The sequence below is a fragment of the Manis javanica genome, chromosome 4 (genome assembly GCF_040802235.1).
Source record: "Manis javanica isolate MJ-LG chromosome 4, MJ_LKY, whole genome shotgun sequence".
NCBI lineage: Eukaryota > Metazoa > Chordata > Mammalia > Pholidota > Manidae > Manis > Manis javanica.
The window spans coordinates 156,109,089-156,127,819 of record NC_133159.1 but is presented as its reverse complement, the minus strand read 5'-3'; the positions used below and the strand labels follow the sequence as shown (position 1 = coordinate 156,127,819).

General features: G+C 56.2%; 1 protein-coding gene across 1 annotated transcript; it reads left to right on the top strand.

The window, feature by feature from the left end:
• The first annotated feature begins 1 nt into the window (after nt 1).
• On the top strand, nt 2-14,177 carry XYLT2 (xylosyltransferase 2). Its single transcript, XM_036999047.2, has 11 exons — nt 2-201; nt 6,980-7,472; nt 7,737-7,912; nt 8,208-8,410; nt 8,861-8,941; nt 9,081-9,297; nt 9,384-9,560; nt 9,817-10,079; nt 10,362-10,557; nt 11,176-11,509; nt 13,014-14,177. The coding sequence occupies exons 1-11, from the start codon at nt 67-69 to the stop codon at nt 13,334-13,336; spliced, it is 2,598 nt and encodes an 865-aa protein (XP_036854942.1). The 5' UTR covers nt 2-66; the 3' UTR covers nt 13,337-14,177.
• The last annotated feature ends 4,554 nt before the right edge of the window (nt 14,178-18,731 follow it).

The following is an 18,731-nucleotide window of genomic DNA, read 5'->3' as shown; positions in this document are numbered from 1 at the left end:
CGCCCATGCGCGCGCTCGCGGCCGGGTTGCAGAGCTGGGCGCGCGCCCCGCGTCCCGGGCAGGAAGATGGTGGCGAGCGCGCGGGTGCAGAAGCTGGTGCGGCGCTACAAGCTGGCGATCGCCACGGCGTTGGCCATCCTGCTGCTGCAGGGCCTGGTGGTGTGGAGCTTCAGCGGCCTGGAGGAGGACGAGCCGGGCGAGGTGCTCCGACAGCCGGGCGGACAGGCGGGCAGGCCGGGCGCGGGGGCGCGCGTGGTCCTGGCGGGGCGGCTGGCGGCCCCGGCCGGGGAAGTGGGGCACTGGACGCTTACGTACCTGGCGCGGGCGGCCGCCTGGAGTGGGGCGTCGGACTTCAGGCGCCCCCTTCTCTGAAGGGCCCCGGGGACTGCGCGCGGGGTCCGTGCGTGGCCCGGAGGCCCGGGTTGCGGGCAGGTAGGGGGCTGGAGCTGGAGGAACGGGTCTTGGTGGGGTAGTCTCTGGCCCGGGAAGCAATGAAGGTCAGGCGCGTGGAGCGGGGCCGGGAGGCAGGGCTGGGTCCGAGGCTTCTTGGAGGTGGGGAGCCCCAGGCCAAACTTTCTGAAGTTAGGAGGGGGCGGGGGTGTGCGCGCGGTGGGCGGAGGAGCGGGCCGGAGGGACCCCGAGCATCCGCGCCCAGCTGCGCCTGACGGGCAGCGGCTGGTGGGGAAGTAGAGCTCGGAGCTGGAACTCAGTCCGGCAACTGCGGGAACAGGGACTGACCCCAAGGGAGAGAACTGGAGTATCCCCGAGGCGTGGCTTTCTCAGTCAGCGGTCTGAACAACCTGCGTGGGTCTTCAGTAGGGTATGGCAGAGGGAATGAGCTGGTGAGTTGGCCTCTGGACCTTTGAATTGGAGAGAGGCCCCTCCTGGCTCTTAGGAAATGGTTTAGGAGTGCTCTGGCCGTAGAGCAGGGGTAAACCCATCCTGCTCAGTTACTGGGTCCCTGTCCCGAGGGTCTCAGTCACCTTTGGCTGACTGTGGTTCCAGCCGGAACCCCAGACATGTTCTCCCCAGTGCAGTCAGGAAGGGTCCAGTCCTGGGAGGATAGGCCAAGCCCTACCCCAAAGCTGTGGGCCAGGGGGCAGGTCTTCCCAGCCCCCACCCTCACTCCTTGGTTCTGGTGCCTCTGGGGCCCTAAGTCAGATGCTCTGCTTGCCATGTCTTCTTGGGCATCTTCCCATGGTAATGTGAAGGCCAAGGGAGGCCCAGTGTCCACTTTCCCCTCCTGCACCCAGGCAGAGAGGAAGACCTAGTGTGAGGATTGGGAGAACCAGAAGGTTGGGGTGGTGAGGGGATCTGGGATAGCCACGTGCTACCGTGACTCCACATGGAGCTTAGGGTAGTGGTGGGAAGAGGCTGGCTCTGTGACATCTGAAGCTGGTGAGCTTGTTCTGTGTGGACCAATAAGTAGGAGGAAGAGGAGGAGAGTGTAAAAAGATTCTTTGGGCAGATGAGACATTCTAAGATGGAATGGGCTGCCAAGGCAGGTTGGAAGCCCTCATACCCTGGAGTATGTGAGCAGAAGCTGGTGAACACTCAGAAGAGGCATGGCAAAATGTCTGAGGCTTCTCAGAAAACAGTGGCCGTGGCCCTATGCTGCATGGCTCTGTGAGTCTCTGGATGGACTGAGAGATTGTCCAGGCCTCAAGTCCCTGCTGCCCATCCCACAGCCTGGGGAGGAACGGGGGCAGTAGAGTGGCTGGGATCCACCTCCTCGTCCAGCTTCCTGGCAGAAGCTGATGGGGGAATCCCTGGACTGGAATGGAAGAGGGTCCTCAATGACTACAAGGTTGTACAGTTCAAGCAGCCATCAGTACTTAGACCCTTCAGGAGCCACCTTACTAGACTTTGGGTTGCCAAGCAGAGCTTAGGAAGATGGGCGCTGAAGTTGGACCCCACTTCACCATCCTATGTCCCTTTCTAGCTCTTCTTCTAAGTAGTGCTGTGACCACTAGCAAATCACCTGCCCTGTTTCTGTGTCCTCATCAGTATTTGCCCTCAAGATGGGGATAATATTAGCACCTCTCTGGTTGGGTGGTTATAAAGATTAAGTGAAAATGATGCCAGTGAAGTATTTGCAGGAGTTCCTGGCGCATGCTAAGCCATCAGTAAATAACTCTTTATTATCTCAGCACTGCACACTGGAAGTAGGGGTTCATTCACTCAGTCAGTCAGTCAACAAATATTTATTAAGTCCTATTTTGTACCAGGCACTGTGCAGATACAGAAATAAACAAAATAGACAAGGTGTCAGCGCTCATGGGCAGACAGTCTGCAGGAAGAGACTGACAGTGGAAAGGAAACTAAGTAGCATAACAAGAGGGCTGGTTTAGGTCAGGTGGATGGAGAAGGCTTTGGCAGGAAGTGGCATGTGAGCTAAAGAATCCAGTCATCATGGGCAAGAGGTGGGCAGAGTTTGGCAAAAGGCCCTGAGGAGAAGGAGCTTAGCTAGGTGGCTTTGAGGAATGGAAAGGAGGGTGTGGTGTGTTCCCAAGAAGGTTCAAGAGTTAGTCCAGGGAACATACTAGCAACTGCAGTGAGGGGCTAGGGTTTTATTCTAAGTGCAATAGGAGAGCACCAAAGGGGTTTCAGCAGCAATGGGATCAGATGTACATTTCAGACACATTAGAGGGGCTAGAGTGGAGACCAGGGACGAGCATTAACATCCAAAGAGCCACTTTATGGTTTTTAAAGCTTTCATATCGTCTTCACCACTTACTTTAAATACAGTCGGAGAAGCCTCGAGGTGGTGGGGTCTGGGTAAGTGTTTCTGTGTTCTCTGACTCTGGGGCTCAGAGCAGGAGTCTGGGAGGAGCTGCAGAGCCAGGAAGTGGCAGAGGACTCTGAATGCCTCCTCCGTGGAAAAGAGGAGACCTCTGAGGCCAGAATGCTTCCAGGCCAAAGGTTAGAGGGCCAGTCCTACCCTCAGTAATCAGAGGGGACCCTGACCTCAGGGACTACAGGGTACAGCTTCTCTAGGCATATAAGTATGGGGCCCTGCTCATGTCCATGTGAACACACTGCCTGCTGGGAAACCCCCCCTCCCAATTCCCCACTGCTGTCTCCCGGCCCCCAGCCTCCTTTGGGATTGTCCTTCTCAGGGTCAGCCAGCTCCCTGCTGCAGCGCAGGGCACCAACTGGCCCATCTTCTCCCACATCCTGTTCCCCACCACAGCCAGCCTGGCCCTGTGCCCCATGCCCTGCCCTCTTGACCAGCTTCCTGACTTGCTGATACTGGCTTCCACGTCAATAGCCCACACAGCTCCTCTGCCACCTCTATAAACTAAGCTTGAGCATGTGTTTCTCTGCCCACTGTGTGACCAGGTCAGACATCACCAGGGTGATAAACACTCAGCTCAGTGGGGCTGTGTTCACCTTTCCTGGGGGCTACCCAGTCCAGGGTGCCCTCCCCACTGCGGGTGCAGAATGAGGTCTGCTCTCTCCTCCCCACTCTGCCTTCCCTCCTCCCTGCAACTGGAGATATTCAGTAAATACTTCTCAGAGGTCTGCAGGATAGCAGCATTTATTGAATACTGGGCCTATGCAAAGAACTTTACTTCATTCATTTATTCATTCAGCAAGTATTTACCGAGTGTCTCCAGTTGCCAGGGAGGAGGGAAGGCAGAGTGGGGAGGAGAGAGCAGACCTCATTCAGGTGTTGCTTCTCAGAATAGATGCCTCCTAGTTCTCATTGGACACCCCTCTAGAGATTAGAGGGCTCACTGGGTACTGGGCACAGATTGCATGAATGCTAGGGTGTAACGATAGGGCTCTGGCCCTAACGTAGCTGTGAGACTGACATGTGAGGTGTGTGCCATGCTCTGATGGGAGGGGGGAATGTTTTAGGGAGGGGGTGGGCAGGGAAACTCATCTCAAAAGAGTTCCAAGTGTCTAAGGGCCTTTGTCACTCTCCTGACATGACATTTGACTATTTCCTACTCCTCTTCCAAAAATAATAATAATTAATTAATAATAAAAGGATAGCAGCATTTATTGAATGCTGGGCCTATGCAAAGAACTTTACTTCATTCATTTATTCACTCAGCAAGTATTTACTGAGGGTCTCCAGTTGCCAGACATTCTTCTGGGTTCTAGGAATACATTAGTGAACAACAAAAAGCCTTGTCCTCATGGACATTACATTCTTGTAAGGGGAGAGACATGGAGTAACACATTATAAATAAATACATTATATGTTGAGAGAAGGTAATAAGTGCTATGGGAAAAATAAACTGGAGATTGAGGGAGGGCTGGAGTTTTAAATACAGTAGTCAGGGTGGGCCTTACTGAGAAGATGCCATCTGAGTGAAGAACTGAAAGGCAAAGAACAAGCTATGGGGACATCAGAGGAGGGCATTCCAGCCCCAGGGACAGTAGTGCCACCTGGCATGGAGGGAGGCTGAGGAGACCCTGGGCTGGAGGAGAGTGGGCATGAAGAGCGGTTAGCAGGAGATGAGGTCAGGAAAGGGAGGAGCAGCGGGAGGGGGCATCCAGCCGCAGCTCACACAGCCTTTGCAAGCTCCTGTAAGGGCCGTGGGTTTGACCCTCAGAGGGGAAGCCATGTGTGATTTCAAGTGGAGGAGTGGTGGCAGCACTTGTTTTAATAGGAATACTGGCTGCTGGGATGAGAACAACTATCCAGAAACTGGAGTAGGAGCGGGGAGACCAGGGCTCCAGGCCAGGGTGGCAGAGATGGGGGCCGTGAGGAGCGAGTGGACTCTGGCTGAGTCTTGAAGGCAGCCCCAACGGGACTGATGACAGACTGGGGGTAGTGTGGGAGGGAAACGAGTCAAATATGACTCCCAAAAGTTTGTGGCCTGAGCAACATGAGGACGGGAAAAACTGACGTAGAAGCAGGTTGGGGAGGAAGATCAAGAGTTCGCTTTGGGACTTGTGGATTTGAGAGGTCTGTCTCCCAGAAGAGATGTCAAGGGGGCGGGCAGTTAAACACCTATGGGTCCAGGCAATCCAGGCCAGAGAGGGAAATGGGGGAATGGGGCTTAGAGACTGAATGAGACCAGCTGGGAAGCTAGGACAAGGAAGGCCCCAGGGTGGCCTTGGGAGATAAGGAAGAGTCAGCCAAGGAGACTGATAAGGAGTGACCGTGGAGGCTGGGGAAACAGCAGGAGGGCATCCTGGAAGCCCAGTGGGGGGGGGCGGGGGCGCTTCAAGGAGAGGCTGTGGTCCAGTAAGTCATGCTCCCGAAAGTCTAGCCAGAAGAGAGGTGGTAGCACTTGTGGAGTCAGGGGCGACCCGTGGAGTGGGCTTACAGAGAATTCAAGAGAGGAATGGGGCGGCTGGCGAGACAGCCTCTCCTGGCCGCACTATCTCACGCTCTATCTCATTTGACACTCACACTTCCCTCCTGTATTTTACAGCTGAGGGAACATGCTCAGAGAGGGAGGTGCCAGGAAGTGGCTGCGCCAGGAGTAGAGCCCAGGTGACTCCAGAGAGGTCACACAGGGCCTCTTGCTCCTCCATCCCTTCCGCGTCTCATCCCCTCTGTGCCAGCTATTCCACTGGTGACATGGGCTGACATGATTTCTCTCCCCATGGAGCTCAGTCTGCCGGAGGAATACATTAGTGAACAACAAAAAGCCTTGTCCTCATGGACATTACATTCTTGTAAGGGGAGAGACATAGAGTAACACATTATAAATAAGTACATTTTATGATGAGAGAAGGTAATAAGTGCTATGGGAAAAATAAAGTGGAGATTGAGGGAGGGCTGGAGTTTTAAATACAGTAGTCAGGGTGGGCCTTACTGAGAAGATGCCATCTGAGCGAAGAACTGAAAGGCAAAGAACAAGCTATGGGGACATCAGAGAAGGGCATTCCAGCCCCAGGGACAGTGACACATGGGATGGCTTTGCACAAGGGGACTTGGTAATGGATCTTGAAGGATGGGTGAGATTTGGCCAAGCAGGGAAGAGGGAATCAAGATAGGGGGACAGTGAGAGCTGAGGAGGAGCCTTTCAAGTGACTGGGCCATCTGAGGAAGAGCCTGGGTTTGAGAGAGGCAGCAGGAGCCCAGAAGCAGACTGCGGCAGCCATGGAGGCACACCACTCATATTCCCCTTCTAGAATGAACCTGCCATAGGGAGTGGTTAGTTGCCAGCCTCCAACTGTGGGTGCGTTCAGGCTCCGCTCCGCCTTCCAGCCACAGCCAGGCACTTCTGGGCAGCCCCTGGCCAGGGACTGAGTGTGGCAGTGGTGCAAGGGCTCATGTCTATGGGCTGTCTGTGTGCTGGAGTTTCCTGTTAGCTGCCAGGGCTCTTCCTGAGCCGTGCTGCAGTCTGAAGCTCTTCCTTCCTCCCCTCCTTGCCCAGGTGTCAGGCCGGCTTGGCGGTCTGGAGGCTTTGCTGCTGACTTCTGCTCCCACTCGCCATTGTGCACAGGTGTTACCGCAATGAAAATCAAGACAGTACTCTGACCATCTTGGTCTCTGCCTCCCAGAGAACCAAAACAAAATTAGGGTGTTTGGTTTCTCCAGCCCACCAGGCAAGACTTTTTCACGATGTTGTGGCCTCTGTGATCTCACATGGAAATGCTGTAGTTTGCAGAATGCTTTCCTTCTGTCTGTCCCAGCCAGGCTTGGGTGGGAGTGCTGGGTGGACACTCTTGTATTCTCTGCAGGGTCTCTGCACCCTTTTCTTGTGACACATGTGGCCGTTCCTTTTCATATACACTGAGAAAGAAAGTGGGGTCTGAGTCCATGAAGTGCCCTGTGGTCTGTGATAGTGAGTACATGGATGTGACTGTGTCATGGCAGCAGGACATGGCTTCCTCGGGTGGCTGGTTGGGTTGCCTCCCAGCAAAGGTGCTGTTCGTGCGCTGTCCTAGGATGAAAGGAACTTCTCTAGGTAAAGGATGTTAGGTGGTTCTGGGCCTGAGGCCAGCGGGGAGCTAAAGGAGCAGCAGGAGAGCAAATGTCCCAGTGACCTGTGTCTGCCTCTTACAGAAAGGAAGGCAGAGGAAGCCGCGACCGCTGGATCCCGGCGAGGGCTCCAAGGACACCGACAGTTCAGCCGGGCGGCGGGGCAGCGCAGGCAGAAGGCATGGACGCTGGCGGGGCCGCGCTGAGGGCCCAGGTGTGCCCGTGGCCAAGGTGGTGCGGGCAGTAACCAGCCGGCACAGAGTGAGCAGGCGGGTCCCACCTGCCCCACCCCCGGAGGCCCCAGGCCGCCAGAACTTGAGTGGGGCGGCAGCCGGGGAGTCGCTGGTCGGGGCAGCTGGCTTCCCACCACATGGAGACACAGGGAGTGTGGAGGGTGCCCCCCAGCCCACAGACAACGGCTTCACCCCCAAGTGCGAGATTGTGGGCAAGGATGCGCTGTCTGCCCTGGCTCGGGCCAGCTCCAAGCAGTGCCAACAGGAGATTGCCAACGTGGTGTGCCTGCACCAGGCCGGGAGCCTCATGCCCCAGGCTGTGCCCCGGCACTGCCAGCTGGCTGGTAAGAGACAGGCATGGGTGGAGAGGTGGCATGGCAGGGCTCCCCACTCCCATTTCTCAGAGGAAGAAAGCTCAGGGGTCCCACCTCCCTGGCCAACTTGGTGATAAAGGCACAAAGTGGCAGAGGCAGCCTGGGGCCCAGGAGCACGGGGCTCCAAATCTAGGGTTCTTCCTTTGGAACCCTGGCGGCCCCCTCTTCCCATCTCACTTCCACTCTGTGACCTGGGGTGGGGGCCTCGCTGATGCTCCCGTTCTCTGCTCTCAGGGAAGATGAGTCCTGGTGTCCAGTGGGACGAGGTTCGGGCCCAGCTGCCCATGGATGGCCCCCCAGTACGAATCGCCTATATGCTGGTGGTTCATGGCCGCGCCATCCGGCAGCTGAAGCGTCTCCTCAAGGCTGTCTACCATGAGCAGCACTTCTTTTATATCCATGTGGACAAGGTACTGTGGGGCTGGGAGGGAGGCAGGGAGGAGACTAAAGGAATCTGAGCAGAGCAGAAAGGCCACCAACAGACAGGTCTCTGACCTGCTCAGGTGGGCCAGAGATAGGGGAACAGGCCTAGGATGGGGGAGCAGCCAGCACAAGGTGACATGGCCAGTTAGGAGCTAGAACCCTACCCTGTGCTCTCCCTTCCATGACAGATGCATTCTGTCCAGGGTTGGGGAGGGGTGGGGAGGCTGTATGCTGGGGGTTCACTTACAGCTCCTGATATTCACCCCCTACCCCATCCTGCAGCGCTCCAACTACCTGCACCGTGAGGTGGTGGAGCTGGCCCAGCAGTATGATAATGTGCGGGTGACTTCCTGGCGCATGGTCACCATCTGGGGTGGGGCCAGCCTGCTGAGGATGTATCTGCGGAGCATGCAGGACCTGCTGGAGGTGCCTGGCTGGGCCTGGGACTTCTTCATCAACCTCAGTGCCACCGACTACCCAACCAGGTGTGGGGTGGTGCTCTGAACCTTCCAGATGAGTGCAGATGGGAGGAGGAGCCCATCTGGGTTCTCGGGGTTGGAGGGTCCTAATGGACTCTGTCCCCCCACAAGCCTTATTCTGGGGTCAATCGAGCCTAGACATGGTCCCTTGGCCCAGCCATATTTTAAGGGAGGGCTTGGTGAAAGACGATGTGAGGATTGACAGTGATGAGAGATGGGGAGCCAGAGGTCTGTACCTGGGGGTGCTACGGTCAGACAGGGTGCTCTTCCTAGAGGCCCTCAGGTGCCCGCCACCTCACAGCATCAACCGAGGTTAGGGCACAGGGTCAGGACAGCCACCAGTGAGAAAGGAAGGGGGCGGCGGGTGCAGGGGGTCACTCTGGAGGGTGTCTGTCCTGGGCTGCCAACTGAGCAAGTCCCCTCACACATGCTGCTCACACCCCGTTTGCTCTCCAGGACCAACGAGGAGCTGGTGGCTTTCCTGTCCAAGAACCGAGACAAGAATTTCCTGAAGTCACATGGCCGGGACAACTCCAGGTGAGATGAGGGAGGAGGCCCTGGCTCTGGGGTCTTAACACAGCCAACCACAGACTGCGGAGTGCTGGTTCCCAGGCAGATGAGAGAGCTTGGACCCCGCCTGCACGACCCTCAGCCATGGCTGCTCTGCCACCCGCAGGTTCATCAAGAAACAAGGCCTGGACCGGCTCTTCCATGAGTGCGACTCACACATGTGGCGCCTGGGCGAGCGGCAGATCCCAGCAGGCATTGTGGTGGATGGCGGCTCTGACTGGTTCGTGCTGACACGCAGCTTTGTGGAGTATGTGGTGTACACAGACGACCCGCTTGTGGCCCAGCTACGCCAGTTCTACATGTACACGCTGCTCCCAGCTGAGGTGGGTGAGCCAGGCCGCACTGAGGCCAGGAGGGTACGTGGTGGTGTGCCCACAGCCCACCCGCCACCCTGCCTTGCTGCCTACAGTCCTTCTTCCACACGGTGCTGGAGAACAGCCTGGCCTGTGAGACCCTAGTGGACAACAACCTGCGGGTCACCAACTGGAACCGCAAACTGGGCTGCAAGTGCCAGTACAAGCACATCGTGGACTGGTGTGGCTGCTCCCCCAACGACTTCAAGCCGCAGGACTTCCTGCGGCTGCAGGTGCTTTCCCGGGCCCCCTGGCTAGGGCTGCCCCAAGCTGTTCACTTTATGCTTTCCAGGGTCAAAAGGATTCAGGGTGGGCCAGTCAGAGAGTCTGGGGGCCTCCTCTGGAGCAGCCTTCGGGGCTCTGGGGTTATAGTGGTGGCAGGAAAAGCCTCGGGAGGCAGGTCTGTGGGCAGTTTGGAAGAGGCCCACTCCCCAGCCGTGCTCTCTGGGTCCTCCAGACCCTTCACCCTCCTCGCCTCTCCCACTCCAGCAAGTCTCCAGACCCACCTTCTTCGCCCGGAAGTTTGAGTCCACCGTCAACCAGGAGGTACTGGAAATCCTGGACTTCCACCTGTATGGCAGCTATCCCTCAGGCACACCAGCCCTCAAAGCCTACTGGGAGAACACCTATGACGTGGCCGATGGCCCCAGTGGGCTCAGTGATGTCATGCTCACTGCTTACTCCGCCTTTGCCCGCCTCAGCCTGAGCCATGTCGCCACTGCTGCGCCCCCACTGGCCACCGCACTCTGCAGGTGAGACCTCCTGACATACTGCAGACCCTCGGGGTGTGGTGCCCTATGGAGAGGCCAATCAAAAAGGGACAGCCCCTCCCCCTGGGGTGCCCCCATTCTGAGGGAGAGAAAAATGCAGATAAAGATGGCCAGAGCCAGGCATATAGGAGCTGTGGGCATGAGATGTGGGGCAGAGGATGTGGCTCCTGGGGATGGGACGCCCCACAGCCCTCTCCCTGGGACTTCAGGCCAAGTCAGGTTTGCTGATGGCCTCTCCCTTTCTCCCTGCTGGAACCTTCTTAGGTTTGAGCCCAGGGGCTTGCCGTCCAGCGTGCATCTCTATTTCTATGACGACCATTTCCAGGGCTACCTGGTGACACAGGCGGTGCAGCCCTCAGCCCAGGTGCCGGCAGAGACACTTGAGATGTGGCTGATGCCCCAGGGGTCGCTGAAACTGTTGGGGCGCAGTGACCAGGCCAGCCGGCTCCAGAGTTTGGAGGTGGGACAGGTCCTCCCCTTGCTTTCTCCTGACCCCAGCAAAACTCAGGGTAGTGGGAAGAGATGGCAGATACCAAGAGAGGGGTAAAGACAGGGTAGGCAGTGGCAGCCTGGGTGATGTCCTGTGCATATGCCTGTGTCACCTTTGCATCTGCACACTGAGGAGACCCTGCCATGGGGGCACAAGGATGCATAGTGAGCAGGGAGGGGACTGTAGTTCTACTACATCACAAGCTCACACTTTCAAACTACAGGGATTTTCTTCCAGAGGGATTTGGACATTCCATCCAGGCCATGGTCTAGGCCTTTGAGTGTCTCCACCAGTCTGTTTCTCAGGCCTTGGCTTCATGTGGGGATGGTCTCTGGGCAGGGCTGTGAACCTCATCTCTGTCTTACTGCCCCCACCATTGCAGAGCAGGTACCAATGGGAGCCTAGAACCAACTTCAGAGTTGGGAGAGATAAGAAGAAATCCTAGTCCTTCATTGTGCAGAGGGGGAAACTGAGGCCCAGAAGGAGACAGTCACTGGCCTGAAGTCACACAGTGAGTTAGAGTCAGCATCAGAGTAGAGAGAAGGACTTTTCCCCCAGACTTCTGCCCAGCTGCCTCCCTCCCTACAGGTTGGCACCGAGTGGGACCCCAAAGAGCGTCTTTTCCGGAACTTTGGGGGGTTGCTGGGGCCACTGGACGAGCCTGTAGCCATGCAGCGCTGGGCCCGGGGCCCCAACCTCACAGCCACTGTGGTGTGGATCGACCCCACCTATGTCGTGGCCACATCTTATGACATCACAGTAGACACAGAGACTGAGGTTACACAGTACAAACCCCCACTGAGCCGGCCCCTGCGGCCAGGGGCTTGGACTGTTCGACTGCTTCAGTTCTGGGAACCCCTGGGCGAGATCCGCTTCCTCGTGCTGCCCTTGACCTTCAACCGCAAACTACCTCTCAGGAAAGGTAAGGATCTAGTTCCCAATGATGTTAGATGCCAGAAAGAATAGGATTCATCAGGCCAGTGATGCCAAGAAGCTAGCCATCAGAGCTCATCCCCATCCCTAGAGTAGGGGAAGGGGAGGTTGGGGCCTTGGTAGTCTATTCCTCAGCATCCTGGGCCCTGCACAGTCGTGTGGTAGAAAGGGAAGTTTGGAGTCAGGCAGACTTGGCTGTGGAATGTAGCCCTGACACTTTAATTAGGCTTTTATTCTTGGCAAATTCCTTGGCTTTTCTGAATCTCAGTCTTAGTATGTTTAAAGTAGGAGTAATACAGCTGCTGGAGACTCCTGGGTACGTGGAACACAAATCCATTTAAAGTAGCTCAAGTAAAATTGTTGGAGAAATTATTGAAAGAATGCAGGGCTCTCCCTCAGAACCCAGGAAATGTCTCTGGTCTCACTGGAACCAGAAGTGCTTTGTCTGTCTCTCTGGAGCCCTCTTGTCCTCATCCTGTGCTGTGTGTGTCAGGCTCTGGCTTCTCAATACATGATACGTAGCCTCTCAGAGCAATAGAGACTGCCCTGAGCTTCTTGGTTCCCAGGATCCACATGGTTGGGACCTCCTTGGCCATCCCAGTCCACTGTGTGGCCAGGTAGACAGGGTCACGGCCCTCTCCCCACTTGGCTGAGGCTAAGGGAGCAGACTCAGAACACAGGCAGAGGCTGCAGGTTCCCACGAGGAGTGCCTAAGACAAGTTACTTCCCTCTGGGAGATGCTAGGGATGAGTATGTGGGTAAAAGTGGCTGGTATGCAGTAGGTGCTCAATAGATAGGTAGATGTTTTCCTTCCTCTGGCCACATCCTGTCACAGGGAAGGTAGGTCAGAGCAGGGGTCACGCAGAGGATGGGGTACTGGGGCGGGGCTGTGGCAGAGCCAGAGCAGGTGCGCCACCCCCTGCTTTCCCTGGACTTGCAGCCTGATGAAGGAGACAGCAAGGAAGAATGGAGGAGCTGAGGCTTGAATGAGCTGGGTTTTTATATACAGGGAAGGGCATTCTAAGGTGAGGGAACAAATCTGGCAGGTACCTGGTACATGATGGGATCAGAGAGCCAAGGGGAGCAGGATGCAGGGGGGTGGCAGGAAGGAAAGCTGGTGAAGTTAAACAGGGCCCCACAGCTGGAGGGCCTGAGTACGAGGCTTCTGGCGGCTCTGGGAACCACCAGAGTGGTTGAAGAGGAGCATGCGTGACACACACCAGACCCTCATGGGAAAGTTACCTTGTTTTCTCAAGAGCCTTCAACCCACTTAATCCTCAAATTGAGAATTCAGGGATTACTGTCTGGGTTTTATAAAACTAATAGGTTTATAGGAAAGTTCCATGGATTGGCCCAAGGTCACAGGTCACTCAGCAAGATGCGACACAGTGGTAGTTGGGACAGGAACTGGGTGCCCAGACCTGACTCCCAGGGTGTGGTGTTCATGGAATCCACTGGACAGGGCATACTTACTGCCTGCTCTGCACCCCCAGATGATGCCAGCTGGCTGCACGCCGGGCCACCCCACAACGAGTATATGGAGCAGAGTTTCCAGGGCCTGAGCGGCATCCTGAACCTGCCTCAGCCAGAGCCCGCGGAGGAGGCTGCCCGGCGGCACTCAGAGCTCACAGGCCCTGCCCTCGAGGCCTGGACAGATGGGGAACTGAGCAGCTTCTGGTCTGTGGCTGGACTGTGTGCCATGGGCCCCTCCTCCTGCCCCTCTCTGGAGCTCTGCAAAGTGACCAGCTGGAGCTCTCTGTTCCCTGACCCTAAATCAGAGCTGGGGCCTGTCAAAGCAGACGGGCGACTCAGGTAGCAGGCCTCCAGCCAGCGCCTCCGGGGAGATCCGGGGATTGCACCTTACAGACAATGGAGGGGTGTCTCCTCCCATAGGCCAGAACCAGAGGCCCAGGCAGTACACCCATGTCAGGCATCCAGAACCCGCACAGATGGCAGGGAGAATGGATGTGGTATTTACTACTGCTCATGGCTCTGCTAGGACCAGAGGTTGGCAGGAAGATGGGGAGAAGGGTTCCAGTTTCCACGTCCCACTCTTCCTTACCTTTCCTTCTAGTTTTGTTTTGTTTTTGAAGGAAAATGGGTGGTGGGGGAAGGAACTGGAAACACAAAACGTGCAATAGGGCTCAGAGCAGCCCCAAGAAATAGGCCACGGCTCTGGGGAGCAGGGGCCTGATGAACCCATCTGCTGCGCTCTGAGGAGGCTGGGCCTGCCTCACCCTCCAGGGCCTCGTCCCCGAGCCTGGGCCTGTGGTGCTTCAGGCTGAGGTTCTGCAGGGGTGTGAGTGCTGTGCCAGGCTCTGAGGCCTGGAGGGAGCACTCTAGGGGACAGCCTCCCCTCTTTTAGCCAGGGGACCACAGAAGAGGGGGTGGGGCTGGCTTTAGGGCTTTCCAGCATAACCTGCCCCTTTATGGGAAAGGCAGAGCACCAGGGCCTACTGAGACCAGTGCAGAGTCTCCCAGGTACCCAGAACTGCAAGCAGGGCCTGGGCACCCGCCCTGGAGGGGCGAGCCCTTGGGAGCAGTGTGGGAAGAAGACTCTCTCAGGGCTCTCAGAAGAACCTGGGGCAGCATTGTGCCTGAAGCTCAATGTGAAGTCGGAAATATGCAACAGAAGAAATATATCTCTATCTCTCTAAGCTGAGCCTCTGTGTCCTTCCTCCTGGGTGTTGGGAGCCATCACTGTTAGGCCTTCTCCTAAAAGTCTTGGTTGGTACTTTGGCAGTCATGAGGAGGAGAGGGGCTCATTACCCCAAAGCGGCAACAGTTCAGAATCCACCCAAGACCTAGAAGGGGTGCAAGAACCTGTGTAATCCAGCTCCCTTGGTTTCTGAGGGGTAAGCAGGCCTCGAGAGGCTTAGAGACTTCCTCAGAACCACCCAGCAGGCCAGTAGGGGAGCCAGATTAGTTCTTGAGAGTCCTGACCCAGCGCTTCCTCCCCTGCCACAGGCCATGGCAGATGCTGGCTCCTCTACCTTTGGCACCACCAGGGCCCACCCAGAAGCCCTCCTCACTCTGCTTCCCACCCAACGCTGAGTTACACAGCGCCCTCAAAAACGAGCAGTCCCAGCCATGGTCTGGTGGTTACTGGTGGAGCTTGGCCCTTTATGGGCAGGAGCAGCAGTGGGGCTTGGGACCCGGGAGGGCATATGGGAGAGGTTTGTCCAGCCTCCCTCCTTAAGCCCTTTCTGTCTCTCCTGCCATTGTCAGTAAATGTGCAGTGTCGTCAGTCCTTCACACCTTCCTTCACATCGGAGGGAGGGAGGTTTCACAGACCTTCACAATCACCCCACCTATCAGTCACACTGACCTGGGCAGCTCAGCATGGGGCACAGAGGTCTCAGTTCCCTGCCAAAGCTGCCATGTGGCAAGCTTTCCTGGTTGCCAGGAGAGGGCACCCTGCCCACCGATAACAGCGGTGGAGTTGGTTGGTAGCCACAGTGCTGACCCTGCGTGCAGTATCATTTAATCCACACAACCCTTTAAGGCGGGCACTTTAATTATCTTCACTCAGCACACTGGGTGACTGAAATGATGTGCCAAAGTCACAGCTGTTTGCTGTTGGCAGCAGGCTTCACCTGCATCCACACTGTTGCTCCGTTCTCCTGCCCTCCTAAGGGCAGGTAGTCAGGAAGGAGCTAATAGCAAGAATTCCAAGGGAATACTGTTTGGGTTCCAGGGCTAAATAACTGTTCTTTCTGGTTCCTAGCTCTTCTGTTTTTGATGGCTCCTATTTTAGCGAATATCTTAAACTCTACTCTTGTTCTTTACAATTTTTTATTTTACATCTACTCTTAGGTCAATAAAAAGAAAAATTAATAATTGGGTTCAGCATATTAGGCACAGGCTGTAAATAGAACATTTACACTGTTGGCTAAGGACTCAGATCCGCCTGCAGGTTTCACCCAAGCTGTGATTATGCTACTGTTAGCACAATAGTTTTCAGAATCTTAACTTTTGAGCCTAGGCAAGATGCATTCTGTTTCAGCCCCTGCCACTGCCACCTGATCACACCAAGTTAGTTACTCATTATCGTCACCTCCTGTGAACATGAGTTTGCACTTTTACTCCAGTGGCTGTCATCCTCCTGAGAGTTCTGCGTTAATTGGTCTGAGGTGGCGACCTAACAGTGGTGTGGGTTCAGAGTTGGCCCAGGTGATTGCCAGAGTGAGAACTACTACCAAGAACAGCCCCAGGCCCACTGCTCTGGCAGGTGCGTCTTGGCTGCATAAGTTAGAAGCTTTGCAGGACCAGGCTTTACAACCCCTAACAGGCAAAGAGCAGGCATAGCGGAGGAAGCCCTCCTCTCCAGTCCGCTCCCTTCCCCATTCAGGTTACTGAGGCCATTGTGAGTAGCTCTTCTGCTGATAGCATTGCCCATCCTTTCTGTAGGGTTAGCTCAGCCTGGAGGCTTGGGCTTTTTGAGTCTTCTTTGAAATGCTCCCCTGGCTAGGCCCCTGGGGCCAAAACCAGGATTCTGACCCGGCTGGATGCAGGGGTGGGGGTGAGCTGGGCCCCTGCAGCTGTACAATAATTCCTTTGGAGGACTGGGACGCACCTGGGCAGAGAGGCTTTTACATTTTGTGGCCCGCATGCCCGCTTTCCAGGGCAACCATGGACAACTCAGCTCCATTATAGGTGACAGTCAAGACCAGAGGCGAGCCAGTCGGCATCTAGAGCCTTACCTGGGCCAATGGGAAACGGAGGGGGCACAGTCAGGCTGGGAGGGGATCTGGGACTGAGAAGCACAGAGATCTGAATGAGTTGGAGCTCCCCTAGCTGTCAGATTTAGCAGAAGCAGAGCCTGTTCCCGCCAGCCCCTCCTGAAGGTTGTAGAGACCCTAGTGGCTGGCTGCCAGGCCTGTAGAAGCATGCCATCTATGGGACACTAGGTCCTGGCATAGTATCAATCAGAACAAGCAGGGGCAGAAGCTGAGAACCGGAGAGCTGCTCACAGATATGCTGGCTCTAAATGAAGTTGCTCTTCCAGGCCAGGGTTCTTGGGTGGACCCAATCGTGTGGCCCTGTTGGCTGTCTTCAAGGTCACCCAAGGCCAGTGTCCTTTCTTGGCACCCCTCTGCCACTGCTGCTCTATGTGCAGAGATCACTATGGACAACAGCCTCCTGGCTATAGTTGTGGCCCCTGGTGAGTACATACCGCTGTCCCAAGTCCCAGGGTTGGGGCAGATGCACCCTTGAACCCTCACCATAGGCAGGAAGCCCAGCCTCTTCACAGTCACCTAGAGCAAATGGGAAGAATGTTGTATATGGTTGGCCTATAATCTCCAAGGCCCCTGCTCTGCCAAGCTCTATGATTCTTGTCTATGATGGTAGAAGAGGGGTTGGGCACCAGGAAGCTGAGTCCTGATTTTGAAAGCCTCCCCCGCCTCTTCACATCTTGTTTCAGAGGGTGTCTGCCCCAGCCACATGTTACTTCCACTCCCTGAACCCCCCACACATTGCTTTTCCCCTGGGCTGAAGAAAGCAGGGTAAAGCTGCTCTGCTCTCCCTCTTGAATCCACCTGATTGATGTAGCAGCAAAAAGGGACTTGCCTGCACCCCAGGTCCCCCTGCTGTCAGGCTGATACTAGACCCACCCAGGTCATTTCTACCTAACTTCTGGAGGGGAATTCCGGTCTAGGAAGGCATGATGCGCCCATGCAGGCCGGGGGCAGGCTGAACCCCTGACGGTCGCTGGGGGAGGGTCGTTTCATCCTCGGTACTCATCATGGCCACGCCACCACTGCTGCTGCGCCAGTGGGAGCCCCGGTGCTGCCAGGTCCTCTGCTCCTCCACTTCCTCCAGAGCCCTCGCCAGTCCGTGAGTACCCCTCCCAACAACCCCATCCCAATGCCCCTCTTCCCCAATCCCAACAAAAGGGTACCTGCTCGCTTTCCAAGGAGAAACAGCTGTTCAGTATGGAACGGGCCTTCAGAATCGACTCTGTAGACTTGGCATCTTTCAGCCTGGGCTCCCTCAGGGCCAGGGCAGCAGTGCAGGAAGGGTTAAAACATCCTTGCCAGCCTCCTTCCTGGCCACTGTTAGACAGAGCCCAGTGCTGAGAGCCGCTGATGAAGACAATGGTCTTTTCCCACCTCTCCAAGCAACTGCAGACCCACCTTCTCCCTAGCCCCCAGGGGAAGGTCCAGAGCACTGGCTTCTGGGGGTGGGAACTGACAATGGCAGTACCATCAGTCCTCTCACTCCAGGGATGGGCACCATATGGGATCCTGGGTATGGAAAGCAAGAGAAATCTGACCTGCAACCTGCCCAGGCTCTGACACCCCACTCTCCCCAACTCTGGGCAGCAGACAAGATGGAGATGGAGAACTGGGGATGGGTGGTTCTCTGATTATGCCTCCAAAGGTCACCAGAGCTGACTGCCAGATCATGAGAGCAGGCTAGCGGCCAGACAGAAGAGGAATCTCTTTACACCTGAGTGCATTCCAGAAATGCTAACGGTCTGAGCTATGTGCCTTGGATTCAGTACAGAGAACTAAAGGGATGGGAAGGACATGGAGACAGAAGGGTTTGGGCTCTGCTCTCTTGGCACTGACCCTGAATCCTGAGCTTCACTTTGAGTCATTCTGCATGATCTCCAGGCCTGCCCAACTCCCCACTTTAGCACCATGGGACTCCCCTCCGAGGTCCAGGTAGTGGAAACGTCCATCCCAAGAGTCCTGGGGGATGCAGGCAAGGGAGGACTCCTGGGGCTGCCACCTGGGAATGAGGGGAGATATGTGCTAGGGGTGGAGCCAGCCAGGGGCCTGGCATGGCTAGGGGAAGGATGGGATAAAGCCTAGAATTCCAGGAGAGGAAGAAGGCATGTAGTACCCTAATCTCAGGCCCACCCTGGGGAAGAGGGTCCAGATGGAACCTGGAGAAGAGCTGTGCATGCCTGCCTGACTTCCTTGGCTTTTCTTAGTTACAGGGTCATCCCCAGGGGAACAAGGTATTCTGCATGGGGCTACCCCGCAGCTACCGGCTGCCCCTGTTGCGGCTGGCTCGCCTGCCCAGCCATGAGAGTTCGTAAGGACAAGCAGCAGCAGATTCACCAGCTGACTGCACAGTACTTTGGGCTCTGGGACTGCAGAGAGGTCAATGTTCGGCACTCCCAGCCTTGGGACCCCTGGAGACCTGAGCTTTTTCTGTATTATTGTTACACACAATGCCCAGTTAGAGCCCCTCAGGCC